The sequence below is a fragment of the Amphiprion ocellaris genome, chromosome 18 (genome assembly GCF_022539595.1).
Source record: "Amphiprion ocellaris isolate individual 3 ecotype Okinawa chromosome 18, ASM2253959v1, whole genome shotgun sequence".
Classification (NCBI taxonomy): domain Eukaryota; kingdom Metazoa; phylum Chordata; class Actinopteri; family Pomacentridae; genus Amphiprion; species Amphiprion ocellaris.
Window position 1 is genome coordinate 31,797,511 of NC_072783.1, and position 21,233 is coordinate 31,818,743.

At 38.2% G+C, this 21,233-nt stretch overlaps 3 protein-coding genes across 4 annotated transcripts in view; 1 reads left to right on the plus strand and 2 right to left on the minus strand.

Annotated features, from left to right (window-relative positions):
• Positions 1–4,841, minus strand: part of mmp21 (matrix metallopeptidase 21) — an 84,162-nt gene extending 79,321 nt beyond the window's left edge. The window contains exons 1-6 of the mRNA XM_035948650.2: positions 4,485–4,841; positions 3,524–4,400; positions 2,211–2,350; positions 1,971–2,112; positions 1,580–1,837; positions 1,083–1,255 (exon numbers count right to left, since the gene is read on the minus strand). Of these exons, the coding sequence (XP_035804543.1) occupies positions 1,083–1,255; positions 1,580–1,837; positions 1,971–2,112; positions 2,211–2,350; positions 3,524–4,400; positions 4,485–4,688 (1,794 nt within the window). The 5' untranslated portion in view covers positions 4,689–4,841. The remainder of the gene's footprint in view (positions 1–1,082; positions 1,256–1,579; positions 1,838–1,970; positions 2,113–2,210; positions 2,351–3,523; positions 4,401–4,484) is intronic.
• A 146-nt stretch (positions 4,842–4,987) lies between these two features.
• uros (uroporphyrinogen III synthase) lies at positions 4,988–9,181 on the minus strand. 2 transcript variants are annotated; one of them, XM_023271400.3, is made up of 10 exons: positions 9,158–9,181; positions 8,393–8,467; positions 8,202–8,285; positions 8,022–8,118; positions 7,827–7,901; positions 6,341–6,415; positions 6,147–6,230; positions 5,938–6,023; positions 5,758–5,856; positions 4,988–5,669 (listed from the first exon to the last, which is right to left on the minus strand). In XM_023271400.3, exons 2-10 carry the CDS (start codon positions 8,453–8,455, stop codon positions 5,547–5,549), a joined length of 786 nt encoding a protein of 261 aa, XP_023127168.2. In that variant the 5' UTR covers positions 8,456–8,467; positions 9,158–9,181; the 3' UTR covers positions 4,988–5,546. The 2 variants fall into 2 exon arrangements, with proteins under 2 accessions (XP_023127168.2, XP_023127159.2); XM_023271391.3 differs by lacking the exon at positions 9,158–9,181 and adding an exon at positions 8,914–9,106.
• Positions 9,182–9,284: 103 nt separating this feature from the next.
• On the plus strand, positions 9,285–12,274 carry bccip (BRCA2 and CDKN1A interacting protein). Its single transcript, XM_023271378.3, has 7 exons — positions 9,285–9,471; positions 9,790–9,864; positions 9,945–10,025; positions 10,121–10,207; positions 11,076–11,263; positions 11,663–11,831; positions 12,066–12,274. The coding sequence occupies exons 1-7, from the start codon at positions 9,331–9,333 to the stop codon at positions 12,234–12,236; spliced, it is 912 nt and encodes a 303-aa protein (XP_023127146.2). The 5' UTR covers positions 9,285–9,330; the 3' UTR covers positions 12,237–12,274.
• The last annotated feature ends 8,959 nt before the right edge of the window (positions 12,275–21,233 follow it).

Sequence of the window (21,233 nt, forward strand, 5' to 3'; positions counted from 1 at the left end):
ACTGCACTTTGGTAAATGGTCTGTATTTATATAGGGGCTCTCAGTGCTTTTCTCCTTAAGTTGTGTCAACTGCTGCACAATAAAATGTGAATTGAAAACATTATAGTTTCTGCATTTAGTGTTCAAGTACTCACCAGCAATACTATGAAAATGAGAGGAAATGTGAATATTTACTTTGTGAAGTCAATTTTGGTGTGCGCCCCTAAATTTTCTGCTTGCACTCCTAAAATTGTTAGGGGCCACTGTGCTCCTAGGAAAAAAAGTTAGTCTGGAGCCCTGGATTTAAAGTTTGGCTAGGGCCACAGGCAAAAAATAGCTGCTGGGGCCCTACAAAGACCCCTCACCACAATACCTACATGTATCCACTTGCCCCCAAGCTCCAATTAAATACACAGCATAAAGCAGACATGACATATACTATATGTATGGTAGCTTTATTATCTATGTCAGGACCCGAAACCAAACAGATTTCCTTCATATTCCTTTCCTGCAGGAATCTGTGTCATTTAGTTTATGATAGGTTGATTAAACATACATTTATTACGAAATGGCAGGCGTGGGAGCTCCTCCATGAAACAAATGGGCCCATCATAGTTGGATCTACACAGAAGGATGATATTTTTTACTTGTGGGCTTCCTTTCTTTGCAGTATTCTGTATTCCTGTTTCTATTTAAATTAAATGTTTAACAGTAAGCACACCTATATGGCACTGCAACCTGGCCGCAGCTTCATTTAGCAAAATAAAAGGATATTAGGTATTTTTAAAAATGACTAAGATACCACTCCCTGCATTAAAAATGGAGGAACTGACTCTTGCATTTCTACATGTTGGTGCAATTTAATATAACTGTCAAAACATTGCATGCATTGCCTTTGGGCTATTGGGGCTCCTGGAGGTCTGGAGGCCCATAACATGTGCCTACTTTGCTCAGTTGGGAAACTAGCCTCGATTTAATTCCTTCAACTGAACCTTATTTGTCTTTTCTCAGACAATTCCCAACTTTACTAATATTTTACACCCTAATAATGTGCCAATATGTCCCTGATTTCAGTGTGTAAAAGCAAAAGATGCTATTCTTACAAGTGTGCTTTTGAAGAAGTAGATGCGGGAGTCCCTCCTGTCATAAAAGGCTGTGTCAATAGGACTGGACACTCCTGGGAATCCTTCAGAGATTAACCTTGGATAGTGGTGACCTTCTGAGTCCTGTCTGAACACCCGGTCATTCTCATTATCATACCTCCAGAAGTGAATACCTGTAAGAAAAATCTGTTTAGAACCACATTATGAAAAAACATGACCATTCAAAAGTTTCTGGTCATTTAGAAATGTCCTTATTTTTGAAAAAAAAAGCATTTTTTTTTAAATGAAGATAACATTAATCAGAAACCCAGTGTAGACATTGTTAATGTGGTAAATGACTATGCTAGCTGGAAACGGCTGATTTTTAATGCAATATCTACATGGGGTACAGAGGAACATTTCCAGCAACCATCACTCCTGTGTTCTATTGATACATCGTGTGACCCCAAACTTTTGAACGTTAGTGTATATTGATCACTCTATAACCGTCTATCTACCTTTGAAGAAGTAAACAGCATCTCTTTTTCTGGACCACACATGCACATATGCGTCCACTCCGTCCACTGGAATCCCATGCCAGCCAATCTGCAGCGCCACTGGATCCCCATAACGTGTTCTGTTGTTCCTGTTCTCATACAGCCAGTACCAGCCATCTCTTATGAAATAGGTGTTGAAGCGGATCACCACCTCCCCATAGGGCGTCTTCTCCTTCCTGATCCAATCAAACACCGTGCTGAAACGACCTTTACAGCCCCCTGGCGCCAAACACAAACACATTAGAGAAACCAAATAGGTTTTGTGTCAGTCTAATGCTATAATGTAAACAGACTGGAATTCATTTCTCTCTGTGTCTTTGTGTTTCCACTAGATGGTGCTGTAATCATGTACCATAGAGATGCTGTATGGCTTTTCTGTCCATCCAGTCCATCTCGAAGGCCGACTCCTGGGGCAGGTAGCTGGGCTGCATTATAGATCCAGGTCTGTGGATGTGAGGCAGACCCAGAACATGGCCGATCTCATGAACCGCGACCTAACAGATCATAAATTTAAAATGTTACAAGAATGAATAAGCTGATACTGAAACTGATTATTCTTGTGATTCCTTTCATCGTGCTGCAGTGAGCTTACCTTGAGAAGGCTGATTCCACCGCCAGCATTGGGGGCAGTAAAATGCTCATCATCGTCAAAGTGTATATCACCCAGGAACCAGGCATGGGCAAACTCCTGACCAGAGCCATCAAACTTCTGATTGCATCCCAAATGCCGCCCTATGTGATGCAGAGTTTAGACAAAAGATGCTGAGATTGTTTTAGAGATGCGCAGTATGTTATTTTACAGAAGAGGCATTTTTAGTGTAAACAATAAGTATTCAACTATTCCCAAAATGTGCAACCAACATGTCTGATTTGGCATTTAGCTTTTTATTCTTCATCTCAGCATATTGAGTTTTTTGTTTGATTTTGCCCTATTTAACCACCACATGGCTGCTAATACTATTGCGCAGTTGTTGTTACTGCTCTGTGTACAACTACTCTACATGCTTTTGAATTGCCCACGGGGGGATGAATTTTTCTGTATTGAACTGAATTGAATCAGACATAAAACCAACATATTTCAGCTCTGAAGAACACTGATATCACAGCTGCAATACATTCGCCTATTTTATTGCTTAAGTGGGGCTCTTTTTTTCATTTATTTTTTGCCCTCACATAGTAATTTGGAAGTGGAAAATCTATATTTATCAATTTTCTGTAACCATTTTAGTAGATGACTGAATAAGTTGACAGAATCTGTATTCAATATCATGTTTTAGAACCAAAATCAGAACCAGAAAGTCACCGTCATCAGTGTAAGCTGTGCATACAATGACATTTGGAGTGTTATTCTTCTCAGTGCATAGAAAATGTTAATACTAAAAAAGAAAAACAGAGGAAATTCAATAATAAAATAACAGGAATAATACTAAAAAATGTAATGCAACAATAAATATAAAGCTGACTGCAGATATAAGGCACTGTAAGCAACATAAATGGATGATAGGAATATAGATAATATCCATGCAATGCTGCACAAGTTCAGCTGTAATACTGCACCCGAGTGTAGACTGTTACACGTAGTAAAATGAAATATGGCATTGAACAATAGTAAGTACCACTATTAATAGATACTTGACTACATAACGTGTGAGATGAATACCATAATGAATGATTGTCATAGTGTCTGGAAGAACTGCATAAATAATTAGTCTCTCTGAAAAGTGTTGGTTCTATAATTAAACTGTACTTGTAAATGATAATATGTGGAAATAGGATGACATCATTTTACGTTTTTTACTGAAACAGGACATCAACTTTCACACACAAGTGATTACAGTTCAATTTTTCCACTAATTAATCAAAATACGCTGCAGTGAGCTTCAGCGTTATTTTTCTAAAACCTACCTGTGCCAAAGCCCAGCCTGATATCAACATCCTCCAATGGTGACTTGATATCCTCCACAAACTCCAGCGGTGACACCTCACTCCACATCCTGAAGGCCAGCCTGAAGATGTACCTCTGCTCTTCTACAGTCAGCTGACTGCTGTATCCTTCTCCGATCAGCCTCCATTTCAACATCTTCTTGGAAAAGGCCATGTAACCAGCTCCACTCAAATCTCTCTTCCACCTGTTTTTGGATACAAGAACTGCGAGGTGACGCCTCCTGTGTTGCACCGCTTCACTCTGGTGCATGTTGATATTTACCATCTGACTGCTCACATTGGTGTCATGTGAGCTGTTTAGTGAAGTGATATTTGCAAAGTCATTTGTATAATTCATGCTGGTGCCGTTGGAAATGTCTGTGAAAACACTTTCTGTGTCATTAAAATTTAATGCGCCATCTTCAGAGGAATTTGCAGCAGCAGAAAAAGTGTCACTGATTATGTTACTTGCTGTGTTATTACTGTCAGTCTCATTAAAACTGTCAGTGTTTTCAATATCTGAGTTACTGCTGTTTTCAAGGGTGTTCAGGTCGATCTCCTTGTCAGGGACTCCACATCTCGGCTTGTTCATTGCAACCTTGGTGGCCTCGTCAAACACTCCTGTAACCAGCAGACCTGAGACCCTCTGGAACTCTTTAAGTGCTGAAATAAATGCTTGGCTCTCAGTTTGACTGTTGTATGCATCGTGATTATGGGAATCTCTTGAATGCGGCACTGAGGTCCCCTCTTGGATTGAGGCTTGAAGATCATCCAGGAAGTCACCACTGGAAGAAATGTCTTCAAACTGGATCTCCTCCCAGTTAACTGGCTTGATGAATCCATATCTAGAGAGAAATAACTACAACAAAACATAGGTTAGATTACGCAGTTAATCATAAAATGTCTCATGTAATGGATGGTGAAAAAGACAAAAAAAAATTACCTCTGCTGTGCGCTGGTCTGTTATAGCCTGTGTTTCATGAGAATTAAGGGTCTGCACATCAGAATGATCCCGATTATGGAAAAGTTTCTCTGCATCAGTTGAGCTAATGTTCGTCAAAAAAAGCAAAATGATCAGCTGGATGAGAGTCAGCATCGTGGCGTCGGTTTCCTCCTGCAAGATGAGATGATGGCAAGTAAAGCACATCACTGCTTTATAGGCTGCGAGTTCATCCACCCCATCTAAAAGGTGCGACTCTCTGTGGGTAACCCACTTTACTCACCTCTGTGAGAAAAGTAAACCTGTTTTTACTGTCTGCGACTGTTCAATTTGACTTGACTATAGATGTGTTATGCACGCTCTGGTGGTTTTAAATAGACTGTCGTTGACCTGCGGAAAGGAGTTAAAACCTTCACTTTCATGTGGCCAATAACAGTGCTTAAGGAGAGCCATGACCTCTGCCCACACCTGTGTTGAATAAGATACACAAACAAACTCACAAAACCTTCTGTTATCACACTGACTGAAGTTTATTTTCAAAAAACTAATGCTACATTCACAATCATGCACAGGCTTAATATAAATAGAATCATATCTTCATCACTTAGACATTCTTGGCTTCTAATAGCAACATTTTCTCAGTGCAAAATAGCTGAAGTATGTGTCCAACAATGGCAATTTGAGCAGTAAAGTAAAACAGAGAAATGACACATAAAGGACAAATTAAAGGAATAAGCGACATAAAGTGTCTTAGAAAGGTGTTGAGCCACCAAATGCTGACAGAACATTGATCCCTCTAGCGGAGGGATTTATCACCATTATTCCAAAGGATATTCCCTCATTTTGTGTTCTAATGACGAGCACTGGCTAATATGTTGGTCCATATCAGATAAATGAAATTCAGTGACTCTTTCCACAAAGGATAAAAGTGGATCCATCAAAACCACAACATACCAGAAGTCATCAGATTCCCTCATAGTAGGATTAAATTGTTTTCCTATAATTTGTCACCCATTTGTATGTACAACAGAGTATATACAAAAACTCAAGATGAAGTGGGTGAATTCACTGCAGAGCTTTGGCTATTGCAGCTGCCAAGTGTTCAGCTGTTGGCTTTTCTGCTGCACAGGCAACACAAAGGCCTTCTGCGGTCATTGCATCTTGTGTAGTGGGTCCTATGGCTGCAAACTGGAAACAAAGAAGTCTAAGTGACTATCAGAAGCACTGAATACGCATTATTAATAATTATCTATGTGTAACTCTGAAGAGGCTGTACCTTTATCTGAGCAATCTGTTCACCTGACAGCCTTCGTACTACTTCGAGGCAAAACTTCACCCCTGATGGACTGAAGAAAGCTATGCTCGCTGGAGTGCCCTGAAAAGGCACAAACAAATAAAGTTGCTACATTTAAAACAGTATACAAAAAATGAAAATGCAGTAGGACTGGAGCTTTACCTGCTCCATGTAGTAGTTCTTTAGATTTTTCTCCAGATCGGGATGTTCAGCTGTTTGATAGACAGTCAGCGTCTCCAGGGGCACTCCTGGTAACAGATCCCCACAGTGATAAAGGTAATGCAATTATTATTTTATAATTAGTGTAACCCCAAAGGGACTTTTATCACCTTGAGTTTTAATTGTGAGGCACAGTAGGGGGAAATGCTTACCATTTTCCCTCAAAGCCGTGGGCAAGACTTCCCTTTTGATCGAGCCACAGGGGAAGAAAAGTGGTGGAATATTTGTGTCCTCGCCTATGACAGAAATTAAGCATGAGGTCATATGAGTTATCAGGACAATTCTAAATTTTCTATTAAATTCAATTAAACTGTGAGGGATGTGAGGCTACACAGTCACAGCATACGTTCAATGATGTCACGTGATAGGACCTCTGCTGTCCCCGTGTCCTCTCCTAAAGGGTTCAGACCCAGACTTCGTACTGTAGAGGGCAAATTAAAAAAAAGGATTGAGATTAATCACATATTATCAAGCTAAAAGTGGTTTCAGTTCTTTCAATTACTAAATAAACAACTCATAAAAACACTGACAGTAAAGAAGCCAACTGTCACTGAAAGAAAGGGCAAAGCACATGTCAGGAAAGTGTTGCACCTGCTTGTTTTCTAAAGACCAAATACATTTACTGCGTGTTGCACCAAACTGTTAGCTGTGTAAAACAACTGGCTGAAGGTAGTTTATCACTTCGCACACCTCTGTGAGCACCAGGTGTCCGACACACTCTGCTCAACGACTTACAAAGACGACGATGCACAAAGAAGGAATTTTAGAAAAATGACTTTAAGTTTTTGATCTTGTTGTTTTACATCTTGTTACCATGTCAATATGGTGCTTTTTTATATGAGGGAAGACACATCATGGGCGAAATAAGCAGTCAACATCAAGCCTGACTATTTGCTCCTTGAGACTGCAAAGTACTCATGACCATTTCAACACACAGAATCTGACATTCAGGGTTTCATGTATCAACCCTAAGGAAACAATCCTATTAACTGGCAGGGAGAAGCTTTCTGTAAAATTATCTTTCAGAATCAGTTTCCATTTTTCTTTCCATCATTTAATAAGCAATTTTACACTTATTTACTGAAACTGGCTTTAATCCCATCCGCTATGATCTAGGTTTTTAATTTGCATCCTTATGTTACTTTTCACTGCTTTCGTGCAATTTCCTAACATATTTATCATATTCTTCTGGTTCTTATTCCATTTCATTTACCTCACGTATTGTATATTTCTGGCCTCCTTTGCAGATGTTGTCATTTGTAATATTGTTTTGTTGTATATGTACATTTGATTCTATTACTTAATGTTGATATTTTATTTCTTATTGCTTGTTGTTGAGCACCATCCAGCAGAAGCTATTTATATTTTCATCATGCCATGTATGATGACAATAAAGCCATTCTAATATGGCTATTTGTCTATCTATCGTTGAATCTACTGTTGCATAGTTTTTTTTGTTTTCTCTCGTTGTTTTTAAGGGCTTATGCTGATTTTCTTTGTTGGGCACTATCTGACTTTGTGCTGTGAACGATGCTATATACATAAAACTTTACATTACATTTCCAATCCACATGGATAAATTAGTCCAATATTACAACTTTCTATTGTGAAGCATAGAGTAGTTTTACAGTGTTTAAGCACAGTCATAGGTAAGCTTGTGTGCTCAAGCTGCAGTGAGAGCCATTTTAATGTCAAAGCAGATTATTTTCAAGTTAAAAAGAAAATCTAGATGGTAAACAACTTGAACACGGAGGTGAGTTTTTCAGGATTTAGTCATTAACCACAGAGGGACTGTAAAGAGAGATGTCCTCAAAGGTGGGACACTGACTCACCTAATGCAGCAGTTGCCTTCCCAACCACATAGATGGACTTTTTGTTCCATTTGTCTTTCACCGACTTGTTCCATTCTAAATCAATAAGAATGTTATGTTTACCACATATGACAATAACCTGACAATACTTCACACACATGCTTGCTTCATGAGATTAAGTTCATATTATCAGTAACATACAGCAGTTTCTCTTACCTTCCCTTCTTTCTTCTGCTTCTAAACACATCTTGACAGCCTCCACTGCTCTTGGACTGGTAAATATGAGACCACCATGTTTCTCTGGTTGAAAAAGCTGAAACAGAAAGACATCTTAAATAACAGAAACAAGATACATGAAGCTATAAATATGAAGATGACTGGAAGAATGGAATTTACCTTATCTGACAAGGTGTTTAATGTGACAAACTTAAAAGACAGCACAGGAATAAGGGTTGCTTTATGTCCCTGCGATGCCAGCTCCTTTAGAATCAAAATAATAAGTTGACTGAGACAACTGCTGTACTGACAAGACAATACACGTTTTAACATACTGGTAAGACTTTTGGATGTAGGGGAAGCACATCTACCTTAATATAGGGATCCTGTCCAGACTCTCCATCTCTGGGCTCTTTGAGAAGTAGTACATTCATCTTCACAGTGTCCTCAAATATGGAAGAATACAACAGAACAAAACAAAGTGGAATATGAATACTGAGGTCAAAAATTTTAAGCTAGGGAGGATAGTGGGTGTGAAGGCATGGGAAGCTAAGCTACACCCTAAAACTGTCACATGCAACCTGCTGATAACAACGCTGTTGAGTCACCATTATTAGACTGTATGTGAACAGCATTTTTTTTTAAAAGCCTGACCTTCTAGTTGTATATAGCCAGCTAAACCTTAGCTAGCTACTTCCTCTAACGTGTGTTATTGTTTACATTAGCACGACACTGTGGGTGACAGATTAGCAACAGCAACACAGCTAATAATAGAACCAGTCCGTAATGTTTAGTGACACTAAGTGCCTCGTGTATTTATCATGAATGATACAATACTAAGAATTACAAAAGAAGGCGAAAATAGACAAAAACTTGCATAAAATAGAGCTACCTTCAGCTGCTCATAGAGACGACATCATGCGCGGTTACGAAGGGGAGACAAAACAGAGTGTATTTGACAAATATCTAATTATAAGTACAACTAGATGTATGTATGTTATTTGCTTCTAAAATACATTTAAATATTTATCTTTTATCTCAGAAATAAGTATTTCCCAGATTAGCCCAGAGTTTAGGGACAGTTTACAAAACGTTCCATTCCCGTTTTGTAAAATGGTTTAATCCGTTTAACTCACCGGCGAAGAGCCGACATTGCGGCTCCGAAGGTCTCTGCGGCAAGCGGGCTGCCAATTACAAGCGGAGCCAAGATGGCGGCATCAGAACTTCAGTTTTCTACCTCGCTGAACTGTAGCCTTTGCCCCCCTCCGCCACGCCCACTCAGTTGACACGCGTGTTTCGTGTTAGCAGCATGGCTTCATCGGCTAAACGACGAGCAGTAGGTTTGGGTGAAAATCCCGAGGACAGTGAAAACAGCTCGGACGAGAATCCGGAGGAGGATGACGACTCCGGGGAGGAGGACAGTGAGGCATCAGAGGAGGAAATCAATGAGGTAAAGGAATAAACAGTTCAGTTAGTGTATGCTTGGCCTTGCTAGCATGCTAGTTAGCTACCTAGCTAACTTAGTGTCGACAAATGTTACTGGAATACACATTATTTACTGTTTCTGTCAGGCATGTTTGAAAGAATTAATGGTAGCCCTATTATTTAAACTGAAATGTATTGTGCTGTGTTATATTAGTTAACTATAGTTTGACTGGTGTACTCTGTAATAACGACTGTAAAAAATAGCGTCACCATTCACAACAATAATAAAAACTTATGCAAAGCTAATTTTTTGTCTCTTGTGATAACTACTCTGCTTTCTCAGGAGGTCTTTGTGGATTTTGAAGCACACACCATTTCACACAACGACTTCAACGGCATAAAGAAACTGCTGCAACAGGTTTGTGACAGCATTTCCTACATTGATGTGCTGAGTCCTTAGTGTTTTGCCACTGATGATGCTCGTATGTTTGGCCACAGGTCTTCCTGAAGGCTCATGTAAATACATCAGAGATGACAGACATCATCATCCAGCAGAATCACGTTGGAAGTGTCATCAAGGTGAGTAATTTAGTGGTTAAATAATTTACTTTTAGGTGAATTTTCAATAGTTTTAGCTCTTATATGTATTAATTGGTCTTTTTACTTTGCTCCAGCAAGCAGAGGTACCAGAAGACAGTGATGATGATGATCCAGATGAAGTTTTTGGGTTCATCACAATGCTCAACCTTACAGAGAGAAAGGTAAGACAATTGGCAGACAAAAGTAGGTCTTTTGGGATAACAATAAATCACTCTGGGTCACACAAAAGGAGGAGTGGTGGACAGCAGGAGCTATTCAAATGCAAGAAATGAGTGTAAACAAAAGGACTCTCCTATTTATAGAGCTGCAACAAAAGCACTGAACATTACACTGCACTGCTATATCTGTGCTTACTTATTAAAACAAATTAGTTACAGACATGAATAGTACCCCTGAACCTGCAATTTAACAAAAGTGCTTGTAACATCCCCTTTGCCTGGCTGGGCCTCCAGTGACAAAACAAGTATGATATTTGTAACAAACAGCTCTCAGGTCTGTAATGAACAAGCTTTCAAAAGGCGAGCTGTTCACACCAAATCACAGCTGTCCTGAACTTTTGTTATTATTATTATTATTATTATTATTATTATTATTATTATTATTATTATTATTATTATTAATAATAATAATAATAACAATAATAATAATAATAACAATAATAATAATAATAATAATAATAATAATACATTTTATTTAAAGCGCCTTTCAACGAACTCAAGGACACTTTTCAGAGGCATAAAATCAACAACAGTAATTAAACTATACAATAACAAATATCAATAACAAGAATAAAACAAAGAACAACATAAACTGGTGTTGCACTGACTGGCACAGCTGGACAGCAGTTAGACTTACACATGCTAAAGTACAAACAAAACCAGGACATGGTTAATCACCTAAAAAGGCAAGGAAGAAGCGCAACAGCCCACCACATAGACTAATTCAGTTATTTTGGGCTGAAACGATGTAGGAAATGAAGTGTTTGTGACACTTTAAACTTAGAGTGAATGTGTCTGATGCTTTTGGCAGGGTGTACAGTGCGTGGAGGACGTGAAGGAGCTGATTGTGGATCAGTGTGAGAAGAACGCCAGCCACAGTGTGACAGAGCAGCTCGAGCAGATCCTCAATGACACCAGCAAACCTGTGGGGCTACTGCTGAGTGAGCGATTCATCAATGTACCACCACAGATTGCCCTTCCGCTTCACAAGCAGCTCCAGTGAGTTTTTACTTGGCCTACCGATATCTTTTTTCCCCCTTTTTTCTTCTTTTATGTTGTGTGAATGGGTTTTGTGGAAGAGAGAAGATATTGTCAGGATGACATTTTAGAACATTACTTGATATGTTTATGCATGTTTTTTTTTTATCACACTGACCTCTTCTAATCAGAGTAAATAATATGAAATTAATTTGTCACTATATCTTGTGATTTTTTTAATGTTTTTGTAAAAGACACTTAACTTGATGCTACTTCAAAATGCATAAGCTGGATATGAGTTAACAAATTCTATGGTTTGAATGGGGAAAATGAAAACCATCCTTGTCTGCAGTCAGTTTTTTTTTAAATAGTTTTTTTTTTTTTTTTTTTAAATAAACTGAATGTAATCCTGTCCTCCAGGGAAGAAATAGCTGAAGCACAGAGGACGAATAAGCCCAGTGGGAGGTGTCACTATTGCCTCATGATCAGCAAGACCTGCAAAGAGGCAACCAAGACTATCCCAGCCAGAGGAGGAGCTCCCAAAGAGGAGTACATGTTTGTCAATGCAGAAGAGGAATTCTTTTGTGAGGTAAAGTCCAATGAATTCAAATAGGACAGAGGATTTGAACAAATCGTTTAATAATTTCCCTACTTACAATATCTGGATAACAATTACAGCTTACGGACTTGCCTCAGATAAAGGATCGTGTCTTTTCTGCTATTTGATAAGCAAACCTCAGTGTATTTTGTCTTTATACCTCCAGTGTAGGAAAAATTAATATAATACAGATATTAATAAGCCTCATCTGTGTTGTCCTTCCAGCAAGCCATCATGAAGTTCCACTACTCAGTCCAGGAAGAGGCAGACTCCTGTTTGAGCGGCAGGTGGTCATTTGACGATGTCCCCATGAAGCCTTTCAGGACAGTGATGCTGATCCCCACAGACAGAATGCCTGCCATTATGGACAAACTCAAAGAATATCTAACTGTGTGAACCTCGCAATAAACCAAGACGGCTATACACACACTGAAGATTTCAAGGCTTGTGGAAATCCTTAAAATTACTCTTCAGTTGGTCTAAAAGAAAATGTTTTGGTACCATCGGCAACATCATCGTGTAGGGCTGCAGTCAACCAAAAATGATCTTGTATCCTCTCTTCAACTAACTGATGAGTTGCACAGAGAAACAATCTGCAACTGTACCTCCTAGCCTTATCAGCATAAATTATAAACCTTCGAGGCTAAGGCAGTATTTCCACCATATTAAATCAGTTGAAGCTTATTTTATAGTAAAATGAACAGACTAAACTGACCAGCATGCATCTGCCCATATTTCTATCAATTTCCAAGAACAGAACTCTATTAATTTGTAATTCCAGCACAAAAACTGTTGAAGAAAACAAGTTGACTTGTAGACTGCAGGAGACTGCAGCCCTAGTGGTGTTGTAAATGTGACATTTAGCATACATCCCTTTTTTTAACCACTTCAGAGAAACTGTTTTTACAAAGTCCTGGGTCACTTAGCACAGTGCAGAAGTATATCAGCACATACTGTACGACCAGCAGCTAATATGGATGGAAACATAGCATCATGAATCATAGTTTCTACAGATGCTTTTACAATAAGTTGTAAAAATAAGTGATTTTAACTTTCAGTTTTAACAAAACGAGAGGTGGGAATGTCATTTTGGATTTTTAAAATGCAACCTTCTTCACCTTAAACAGATTTTCCTTGATATCACTCTTCAGCACTCTTCCCTCTAAGCTGCGCGCGTGTGCAATTGCGCACTGCTGACACGGTCTCCGCGCACAGAAAATCTGCGCTGCGCACACAAAAAAAATCCAACCTGAATTGAAAATAAAATAAACACGCAACAATTCATTCTGTGCTATTTTTCAATGTGAGTCAGTGAGTGATCGGTGACTGGCTGCTGCAGCCAATGATGCGATTCACATACGTATTTACCATAGACTGTATATAATGGTATTTACGCAGCCAATCAACGTCAGGCGTCGTTATGCGCAGCCACCGTTGTTCTCATAGATATGAATGAGTAGATAGGACACGCCCCTTTGAGCTGCGTGCTACAGCGAGGCTAAGCTAGTGGGGGAAAAGTTTCAGTGCATTCCGTTGATGTAGACGGCGTGAAAACGGAAACAACAAGTATGCCTGTGCTGCATAGTTACACACTACGTCGTACGATTGAGACAAGGAAACTTGGAATAACTTTTCATAGGTAAGAATAGTTTTTGGCTCTTTTTTCATTAATAAATCTTGTTGAGAGCTTCCAGTCTATGAGAGCTAACTAGTTAGCCACTAGCAAAACGCTAACGCGAGCTAGCAGCTTGACAAGCAAATACCAGACGATTAATAGTAGCTGTAGTATAGTTGTACAAGCAGTAGTAGTAATACTAAAAGTACAAGCAGCAGTAGTAGTATAAACAGCTATTAGAGCCGTAGAAGTAGTATCAGCATTTGTAATAATATTACAAGTTGTAGTAGCAGTGCCAGTATCAGCAGCAGTAGTGTACTTCCACTACTACTAGTAGTAGTCACATTGCTATTACTACCACCAATACTACCAATAGTAGTTATAAAGCCTAACTCATGTATATCGAGATTACCATCTATGTTCTTCCTCCAAACCCATTTTATGATTGGGATTACAGGCAGTTCTTTAGGACTGCTCTCAAATAATTGAAATGTTACTAAACAAGGTTATACTTATCAAATTAAATAGCTCTGGTCTCCAGTATATTGGCGAATTCGGTTATTTGCACTTAATTTATTAGCATGAGTTCTTTTTTAATATGCTGTGTACAGACTTACTTACTTCTCTGTCTACTTTTCTTACTCCATGTAGGTTTCCCAGAGACTATGGGTTGAGGAGGAAGTGGAAGTTTGTCGGCTTAGACCTGGTGTCATTCCATCAGTGTTAAACTTCCCGGCTCATCTTGGAAGAGTACATGCCAGAAAGACCACGACCAAGCAGCCTTGAGATCTTATGCAGTGTCTCCCTCAGGTGGGTGTTGATGGTGTTCATGGTCAGGTCTGTGGTAATCCCGTCAAAAAACAAAACAGAAAAAAATCTAGATTATAAATCAACATGTAACCAAAGCACTCTGTGTATAACGCCATAGTATAGGACGTAGTTCAGAAAATGTCAAAGTATAGTATACTTTTCAAGAATAACATAGTATGGCCTGTAGTTCATAGTACAGCATGTTGGCAAGAAAAAAAAAAACGAAACATAGATTATTATGTGGTTCAAAAAACGCAAAATGTTAGGATGTTGCCTAAAATTGTCATGTATGATATGTGGTTCAAAAAATGTCAAAGTGCAGTATATTGTCAAAATAGTATGTTATTCAAGAAAACATCAGAGTATAATATGTCGTCTAAAAAATGCCATAGAATAATATTTCATTGCACAAGTAAAAGTATAGTAAGTTTTAAAACTGTTCAAATTCTTATATGCTGCTAAAAAACAACAAAAAAACTAAAACAAAAATAGGTCAGTAATACGTCAATTAAAAAAGCCTATAGTATAGCGTGTCGCCCAACAAACATCATAGTATAGCATGTCGCTCTAAAAACGTCAGAGTTTAGCCTTTAGTCCACAGCTGTCAGTAGGTGAGGAGCAACACCAAAACAGTCCAAACGCTGGTTTCCAGAGGGTTAGACGAGAATTTATTTGAAAGAGTAAGTTTACAACAACACAACATGTGAGGGGGTTAAAAACAAATGGGTGTTAGTAAAATAAAAATAAACAGAACTAAAAGTGAACTTCATGTTGACATTGATGGGCATTCCAACCAGGAACAAAGTAAAAGATAATCAATCCGAAAAAAAAATTCTTCCTGTTCACCTCTTAAAACCCAAAAACACACCGCAATAGCTTCCTAAACTAAAACTACCAATGGGTTCCCTGTTTTCCTTTCTGAACAATTCAAAGGTCCCTCTCTATCTCCCCACACATCCACCAACCACTGGAACACATCTCCAAAGTTCTGCTGGACCAGCTCAGCTTCCCCTCAGAAGAAGTGGCGCCACCTGCCAGATGAAGGAGCCTTTTGAGAGGCAGCTGGCATCGTGATTGGACTGTACTTTGGTCTGTTCCAATCCAGCTTCAGCTCCAGAGACGGCAGGCGGGACGAGTCAACGGAGGCCTGATGGACGAAGGCATGCAGCTGAGTACAATCCAGAAAACAACGGAGGAGGAGTGCAGGGCCAGAACAAACAGAGTAGCATCGTATGTCTCTTAGAAAACATCATAGTATAGCCTTTGGGATGAAAAAAACAGCATAATATACATCGTATATTGTACAAATAACAAGTCAAAGGAAAGAGACATCAACTGTAGAATTGTAGGAATTGTGGGCTGACTGATTTACTGATTATCAGTATTTTATTTTTTACTGATTTACGGTAATAAATACATTTGAAAATGGCGCTACTTTGGCTCTGAACCTTTATCTACCTGTGGTCGCTCTGTCTTCTGGAGTGATTTGATTGGTTATACGTCACGAGTAAAACTCCTTTAACATCTGTAAACAAAACAAAAACGTATCAACAAAGTTTTCTGTTAGAGTTTGTGTTCTTCTAAGTTTAACTCAAGATTTTAAATACTTTCATTTACTGCAAATAAATATCTACTCCAAAAGTCTCACTAATAATCATTATCAGCCTTAAAAACCCACAAAACACCCCTCTATACTTGACCAAACTTAGTACAGTCCGGTTCCCTCTTCTATAAATCTGCTTGGAATCATCCACTTCCTGTTTGTCAAAGTGGCCTTCTACCTGGACAGGTTTTGTTGGAGCTCATGCAACAAACATTTTGGGTAAGTGCACTTTAATATGGATGGATGACACTGAATTAGAGTCTGTTTTAATGAGACTGAGTTAAGATGTGTAGCTCTGTCATTAAATAGTAAATTATTTCCCAGAATTCACAGAGAAAATCTGAAATGTTTGCTAGGTTAGCGTCCCACATGTTCTTTGGCTCAGCTAAAGCTAACTCTCTCCAACTTCTGGATCTCTTGAGTTGCTTGTTGTTAAAATATCTTGCTAGAGGTGCTGAAGCTCAGAAAGTCTGAGATGTTTGTTCAGAATAAGCTCATTCTCAAGTCTGATCTGAACTGTCCTCTTTTGTTTGAACTTTCCCTAAACTTAGCAGTTAATGACAGAGCAGCACATCCAGACTCAGTCTCATTTATGTAGAGATTAAACTTCAGTGTCATTCATTGATGTTAAAGTGCAGTTTTTCAAATGTTTGTTGCACATGCTCCCGACCAAACCAGTCCAGGTGGAAGACGATGTGAAGAGAAAGCTCCAGAGGATGAATATCACACATTTATGTTGGAAATAAATGTCTTTTAATTTGACATTGTCGTGCAAAAGTTGGATTTCCTTTTAATGATGTTCAAATCTTTGTTGAGTGTTTTGTTGATGTTGGTTTCTAAATGTTTTCTAACACTCGGCCCCAAAGATTAAAACCTTTTACTGCTCACAAGCTGCAACAATTCACACATTATCAACTATCTTTCTGACTAAACTAAGATAAAAAGTGAAAAACTGCCTGATTCCTGCATCATGAACATGACAGTAAACTGAATATATTTGGGTTTGTCATTTTATAAACCAAAACAAGAAATGAATTACTGGAGAAAACAATCAACAGATTAATCGACAAAGAAAATGTGTTTTCCAACATATATGGCTGAATTACTCCAACATTACAAGATACATACAATTTAAATTCAATTTTATTTATATAACGCCAATTACAGGTCAAATTGTCTCAAGATGCTTTATTTTTATTTTTTTTGTCATATTTAAAATATGACAAAGTAAGAAATTTAAACCTCTTGACTAATCCAATTTATTATTTGGTTTTTAAGAGACTAATTGACAATTCAAACTTTCTCCACTAAAACTAATAAACATGAGGTCAAATAGAAGGAAGAGTTTTAAATACTGCAGTCCCACGACGACAAGAATAAAGTTTGTCAACAAAAAGTAAATCCGCTGGTGGATTCCATTAAAGTCCTAATAAATGATAATAAAGTGTGATACTAAAGGTTTGTGGTGCTAAAAATCTCCAAGTAAAGATATGAAGTTGAACATCTGGATGGAGGTTGATAAAAGTTGACCTCCCTTCATTTCTCTGGAGCGACTCCATGGATTTTATGGATGTTGGTTAAAGACCTGCTCTTCTAGTGGTCTTCCTTCTAGTCGCTGTAAAAAGTCAGTCCATCCTGGCCGACTTCAACACCTCTTCATGACAACTTGTTCTGCCTCCGACCTGGTGGAAACTCCAGAAACTCGGGAAAACCTGTGGAGACTCGAAGAACTCGTGGAGACTCGAAGAACTCGTGGAGACTCGAAAAACTCGTCGGGCGGGGGAAGGTGTGGTGGGCTGTGGGGGGAGTCAGGGCGGAGAGTAGGCGGGGAGGTGGGTGGTGGCCTCCCCCTCTACTCCCCCACCCACCCCCCCGCCTACTCTCCGCCCTGACTCCACCCAGACTCCGCCTTGGCTCCACCCATGTGGTCACACAGAAACTACGATGCCAAAGGGACGACGAATTTATTTCTTTTTATCTGATCTGTAGCTCAGTGAGTTAAGGATTTGCCTATGGAGCTGCAGGTCGCTGGTTCAAGACCAGACACTTCTTAAATTTTCTCAAAATCCTGACAAAGACAAAGAAACAAAACTGCCACTGGCAGGTCTTGAACCTGCGACCCTCCAGTCCGCAGACTCTCTTCTTATCCCCCTGAGCTATTCACTCAGATACTAATTCTTCTTTTTTTTGCGCATTTATCATCTATTTTTTGTGGTTTTCGAGTTTTTTTTTAACTTGAGTCTCGACTCGACCGTTTTTCTCAGGAGGTGGGACTTCAGCCTTTGTGCTGGAGGGTGGAACCCTCAGTTCCAAGACTTTCCAAAGCCTCCACACCTCCCGAGTCCTCAGGACCTGAGCTTTCACACAGTCTGAGGGCTGAAATTTTCTAAGTTCCTGAGTAGTTCTCTGTTAGTTTGAACCTTCAGACAGTCTGAGGGCTGAAGTTTTAAAGGTTTCTCAGTACTTCTCTGTTAGTTTGAACCTTCAGACAGTCTGAGGACTGAAGTTTTAAAAGTTTCTCAGTACTTCTCTGTTAGTTTGAACTTTCTGGTTAACAGAAGCCTTAAAACTTGTGACCATGAGTCTTGAGTTCACATTTAGACCATCCATCTGAGTTCTTCTCAGACCTTCACCTGTGGGTTTTTTAGAAATCCTGAACAAACTTTGATTCTCTTCACTGAACAGTAAAGTTTGTGGAGATCAGAAGGTAACATTAGTTTGATCAATGCCTTCAACTACTAGTAGACTTTATCTGGAAAACAGTTTTCTGAAATGAGTTCTTACTAAATCTGTCCACAATCAAACCAAGAACATAGAAAGAGGAAATGTTTGAAGAAACAACTTGATGTTTTCATTTCAGACTAGAAAACACTTTAAGACTTTTATCTGTTTTTGCTCTTTTTGATCGTTTTATTGTCTCTTCTGTTTAATTTGATCTTCTAAAGTCTAACTGGTGTCTTTTCAAATGTTTTGTCTTTAGTTTGATTCTTCTTAAATGTTTAGATTTGTTCTTTTCTCACCTTTTATTCTTTTCTAATGTCTGATCTGATTTTGAAATGTTTTCTCTTTTTAATGTTTAATTGTTGTTTTTTCAAATGTTTTATCGGCTTGTTTGAAAAATTTCCTTGTCTTTCCCAATGTTTAATTTTTTTGATTAAGTCTTTGTTAAGGTTTTTATTTTAAATGTTTTGCCACCTCTTAATGGTTAATTTTCTTTTTTAATACTTCATTGTATTTTCTGTTTAATTCCTATTTAAAGTTTTATTGTCTTTAAGATTTAATTTTCTAATTAAACATTTAATTTTTTAATTAAATGTTTTGACTTTTAAAGATTTAATAATCTAATTAAATGTTTTATATTTTTCTAAATGTGTAATATTCTTGTTTAATTGTATTTTTAAATGTTTATCTAAAATATTTCATCTTTAATGTTTAATATTTTTGTTTAAAAATTTTTGTTTAATTTCATAATTACATGCTTTGTATCTTCCGTTTAATTATCTCATTAAATATTTTGTCTAATATAATTTAATTGTATTTAATGTTTAATTTTCTTTTTAAAAGTTTTATTATATTAAATGTTTTTTTCCTTTGATTTAATTGCTTTTTTACTGTAGTTTATTTCTTTAATCTTTTTTTCTGTCTTTTTTTAACCCCAACCTTAAAAATGAAAAACCCGTAAATCACAACAAAAATATTTCTGTTGTCACAATCATGAGTTAGTCAATTATTCAGTTTATCAATTCAACTTTATTTGTTTAGCACCTTTCACACAGATGACAAAACTAAACAAGCAAAAAGAAAAAACTATGCTAAAACTATGATTAAAACTCAAAAAAAAAAAAAAAAAAAAAAAAGATTTAACATGGTAATAAAATATGTTGTGTCCAGGGGATGGAGGGAGTTTATTGAAATCTTCTTGGGCTCACATGGGAAATCATTTAAAATATAAACTTGCTATTCAGTCTAAGGAAACTGCAGAGCAACAGAAGAACCAACAATATCTCCTGTTTTCTCCTTTAATGAGTCGACTCTTCTTGTGCTTTCAGACCAAAGAACTACAGACTCTTCACAACCTGCTCAAACTCTTGGTACAGGACCTCACCACACGGGTCAAGAAGGTTTCTGTCTCATTTCTACTCTGAAGCTCACCTTCTTCTGCTCAAACTACTGACAAATGTTTCTGCTGCTCTAAAGTCTGGTCTCCAGAACTTCCTAAAAACTCTCAAAGTCTCTTCTGCTGCAGGTTGCTATGTAGAACTGTTCCAGAAAACCTCACTAAACCACATGGAGGAGCCTCAAGATAGTCGTCCAAATGAAACCGTACAAAAACCAAACTAGCACAACCCAAACGCTAAAGTCTCCTGCAGCCTACCAGAGAACCTCTGAGAACAGAGAATCAGGACAGGAACTCTTACCTTCTGGACAACCAACGCTGGTTCTCAAACAAGAATACAGAATGTGTCTGACCAAAAACCTCTAAAGACTCACCACAGCCAAGATAAAGACACAACTCAGCTGCACCAAATCCACTAATCACTGCACACATTAGCACCATGTGCTAACTGTGGCTAAAGAACCACATTTACCAAGACAACTATCCAGTACAAAGCCCTAAAACACACCAAGAAACACATTAAAGATGATTTTACTGCTGGAAGCTGCAAGCCGACGCCTAAAGAACAAACTAAAGCAACGGAGCCAAACCCGATTCACTGGTGAAGAGAAACAGAGGAAATGTTTGTCTGCAGCTAAATAAAGCAGGAAGACAGTGAGCTGCTCAGGTGTTCCTGATAACACCAAGCAGCCACCTGGACAGCCAATAGGAACACAGCTTACTGGAAGTCCAGAGGGCTGGGTTAGTGAAGGAAATTTAGTTTAAAGTTGAAGCAGAAAGTTAACAAAGAAAGTTGAAAACCACCTTCTGATCCCTGAAATCTCTGAGTTTTCACACAAAGAACACCTGAACATGTCAAACTGGTTCCATAGTAGAACCATCATTGTAAAAACGTCATAGTATGGTGTGTTGCTCAAAAAACATTAGGACCCGGCTGTCAGGGGACAAACATGTAAGAAACATGAGAACAGAGAGAACCCAACCAGTAGGTCACAGTTTATCATCCCCCAGTCATCTCCTGAAGTCCATATGGTGAGAGACATCAGTATCTGGTTGTTAATTTACCAGAGGATGCTTAGAATCATGCTGATGTGGTCTGTACTCTACAGTATTTTAGTGACTCAATAAATGCCTAAGTTGTTTTTTTAAATGCTTTTTAGTTTTTAATAAACATTTAATAGCCTATATGTAATCAATAAATGGCCTTTGCCTATCTTAAGAAAAATTCACTCAGAACTCTGATATGTT

What these genes read in the sequence shown, in the direction of transcription:
- uros (XM_023271400.3), bottom strand. Translation starts at nt 8,455, where the DNA reads ATGAATGTACTACTTCTCAAAGAGCCCAGAGATGGAGAGTCTGGACAG. An exon ending in ATCACGTGACATCATTGAAC is followed by an intron (nt 6,231 to 6,340) that starts GTATGCTGTGAC and finishes TTTCTGTCATAG; the next exon opens with GCGAGGACACAAATATTCCA. An exon ending in AACAGATTGCTCAGATAAAG is followed by an intron (nt 5,670 to 5,757) that starts GTACAGCCTCTT and finishes CTTTGTTTCCAG; the next exon opens with TTTGCAGCCATAGGACCCAC.
- bccip (XM_023271378.3), top strand. Translation starts at nt 9,331, where the DNA reads ATGGCTTCATCGGCTAAACGACGAGCAGTAGGTTTGGGTGAAAATCCC. An exon ending in CAGAGGAGGAAATCAATGAG is followed by an intron (nt 9,472 to 9,789) that starts GTAAAGGAATAA and finishes CTGCTTTCTCAG; the next exon opens with GAGGTCTTTGTGGATTTTGA. An exon ending in TCAACCTTACAGAGAGAAAG is followed by an intron (nt 10,208 to 11,075) that starts GTAAGACAATTG and finishes TGCTTTTGGCAG; the next exon opens with GGTGTACAGTGCGTGGAGGA.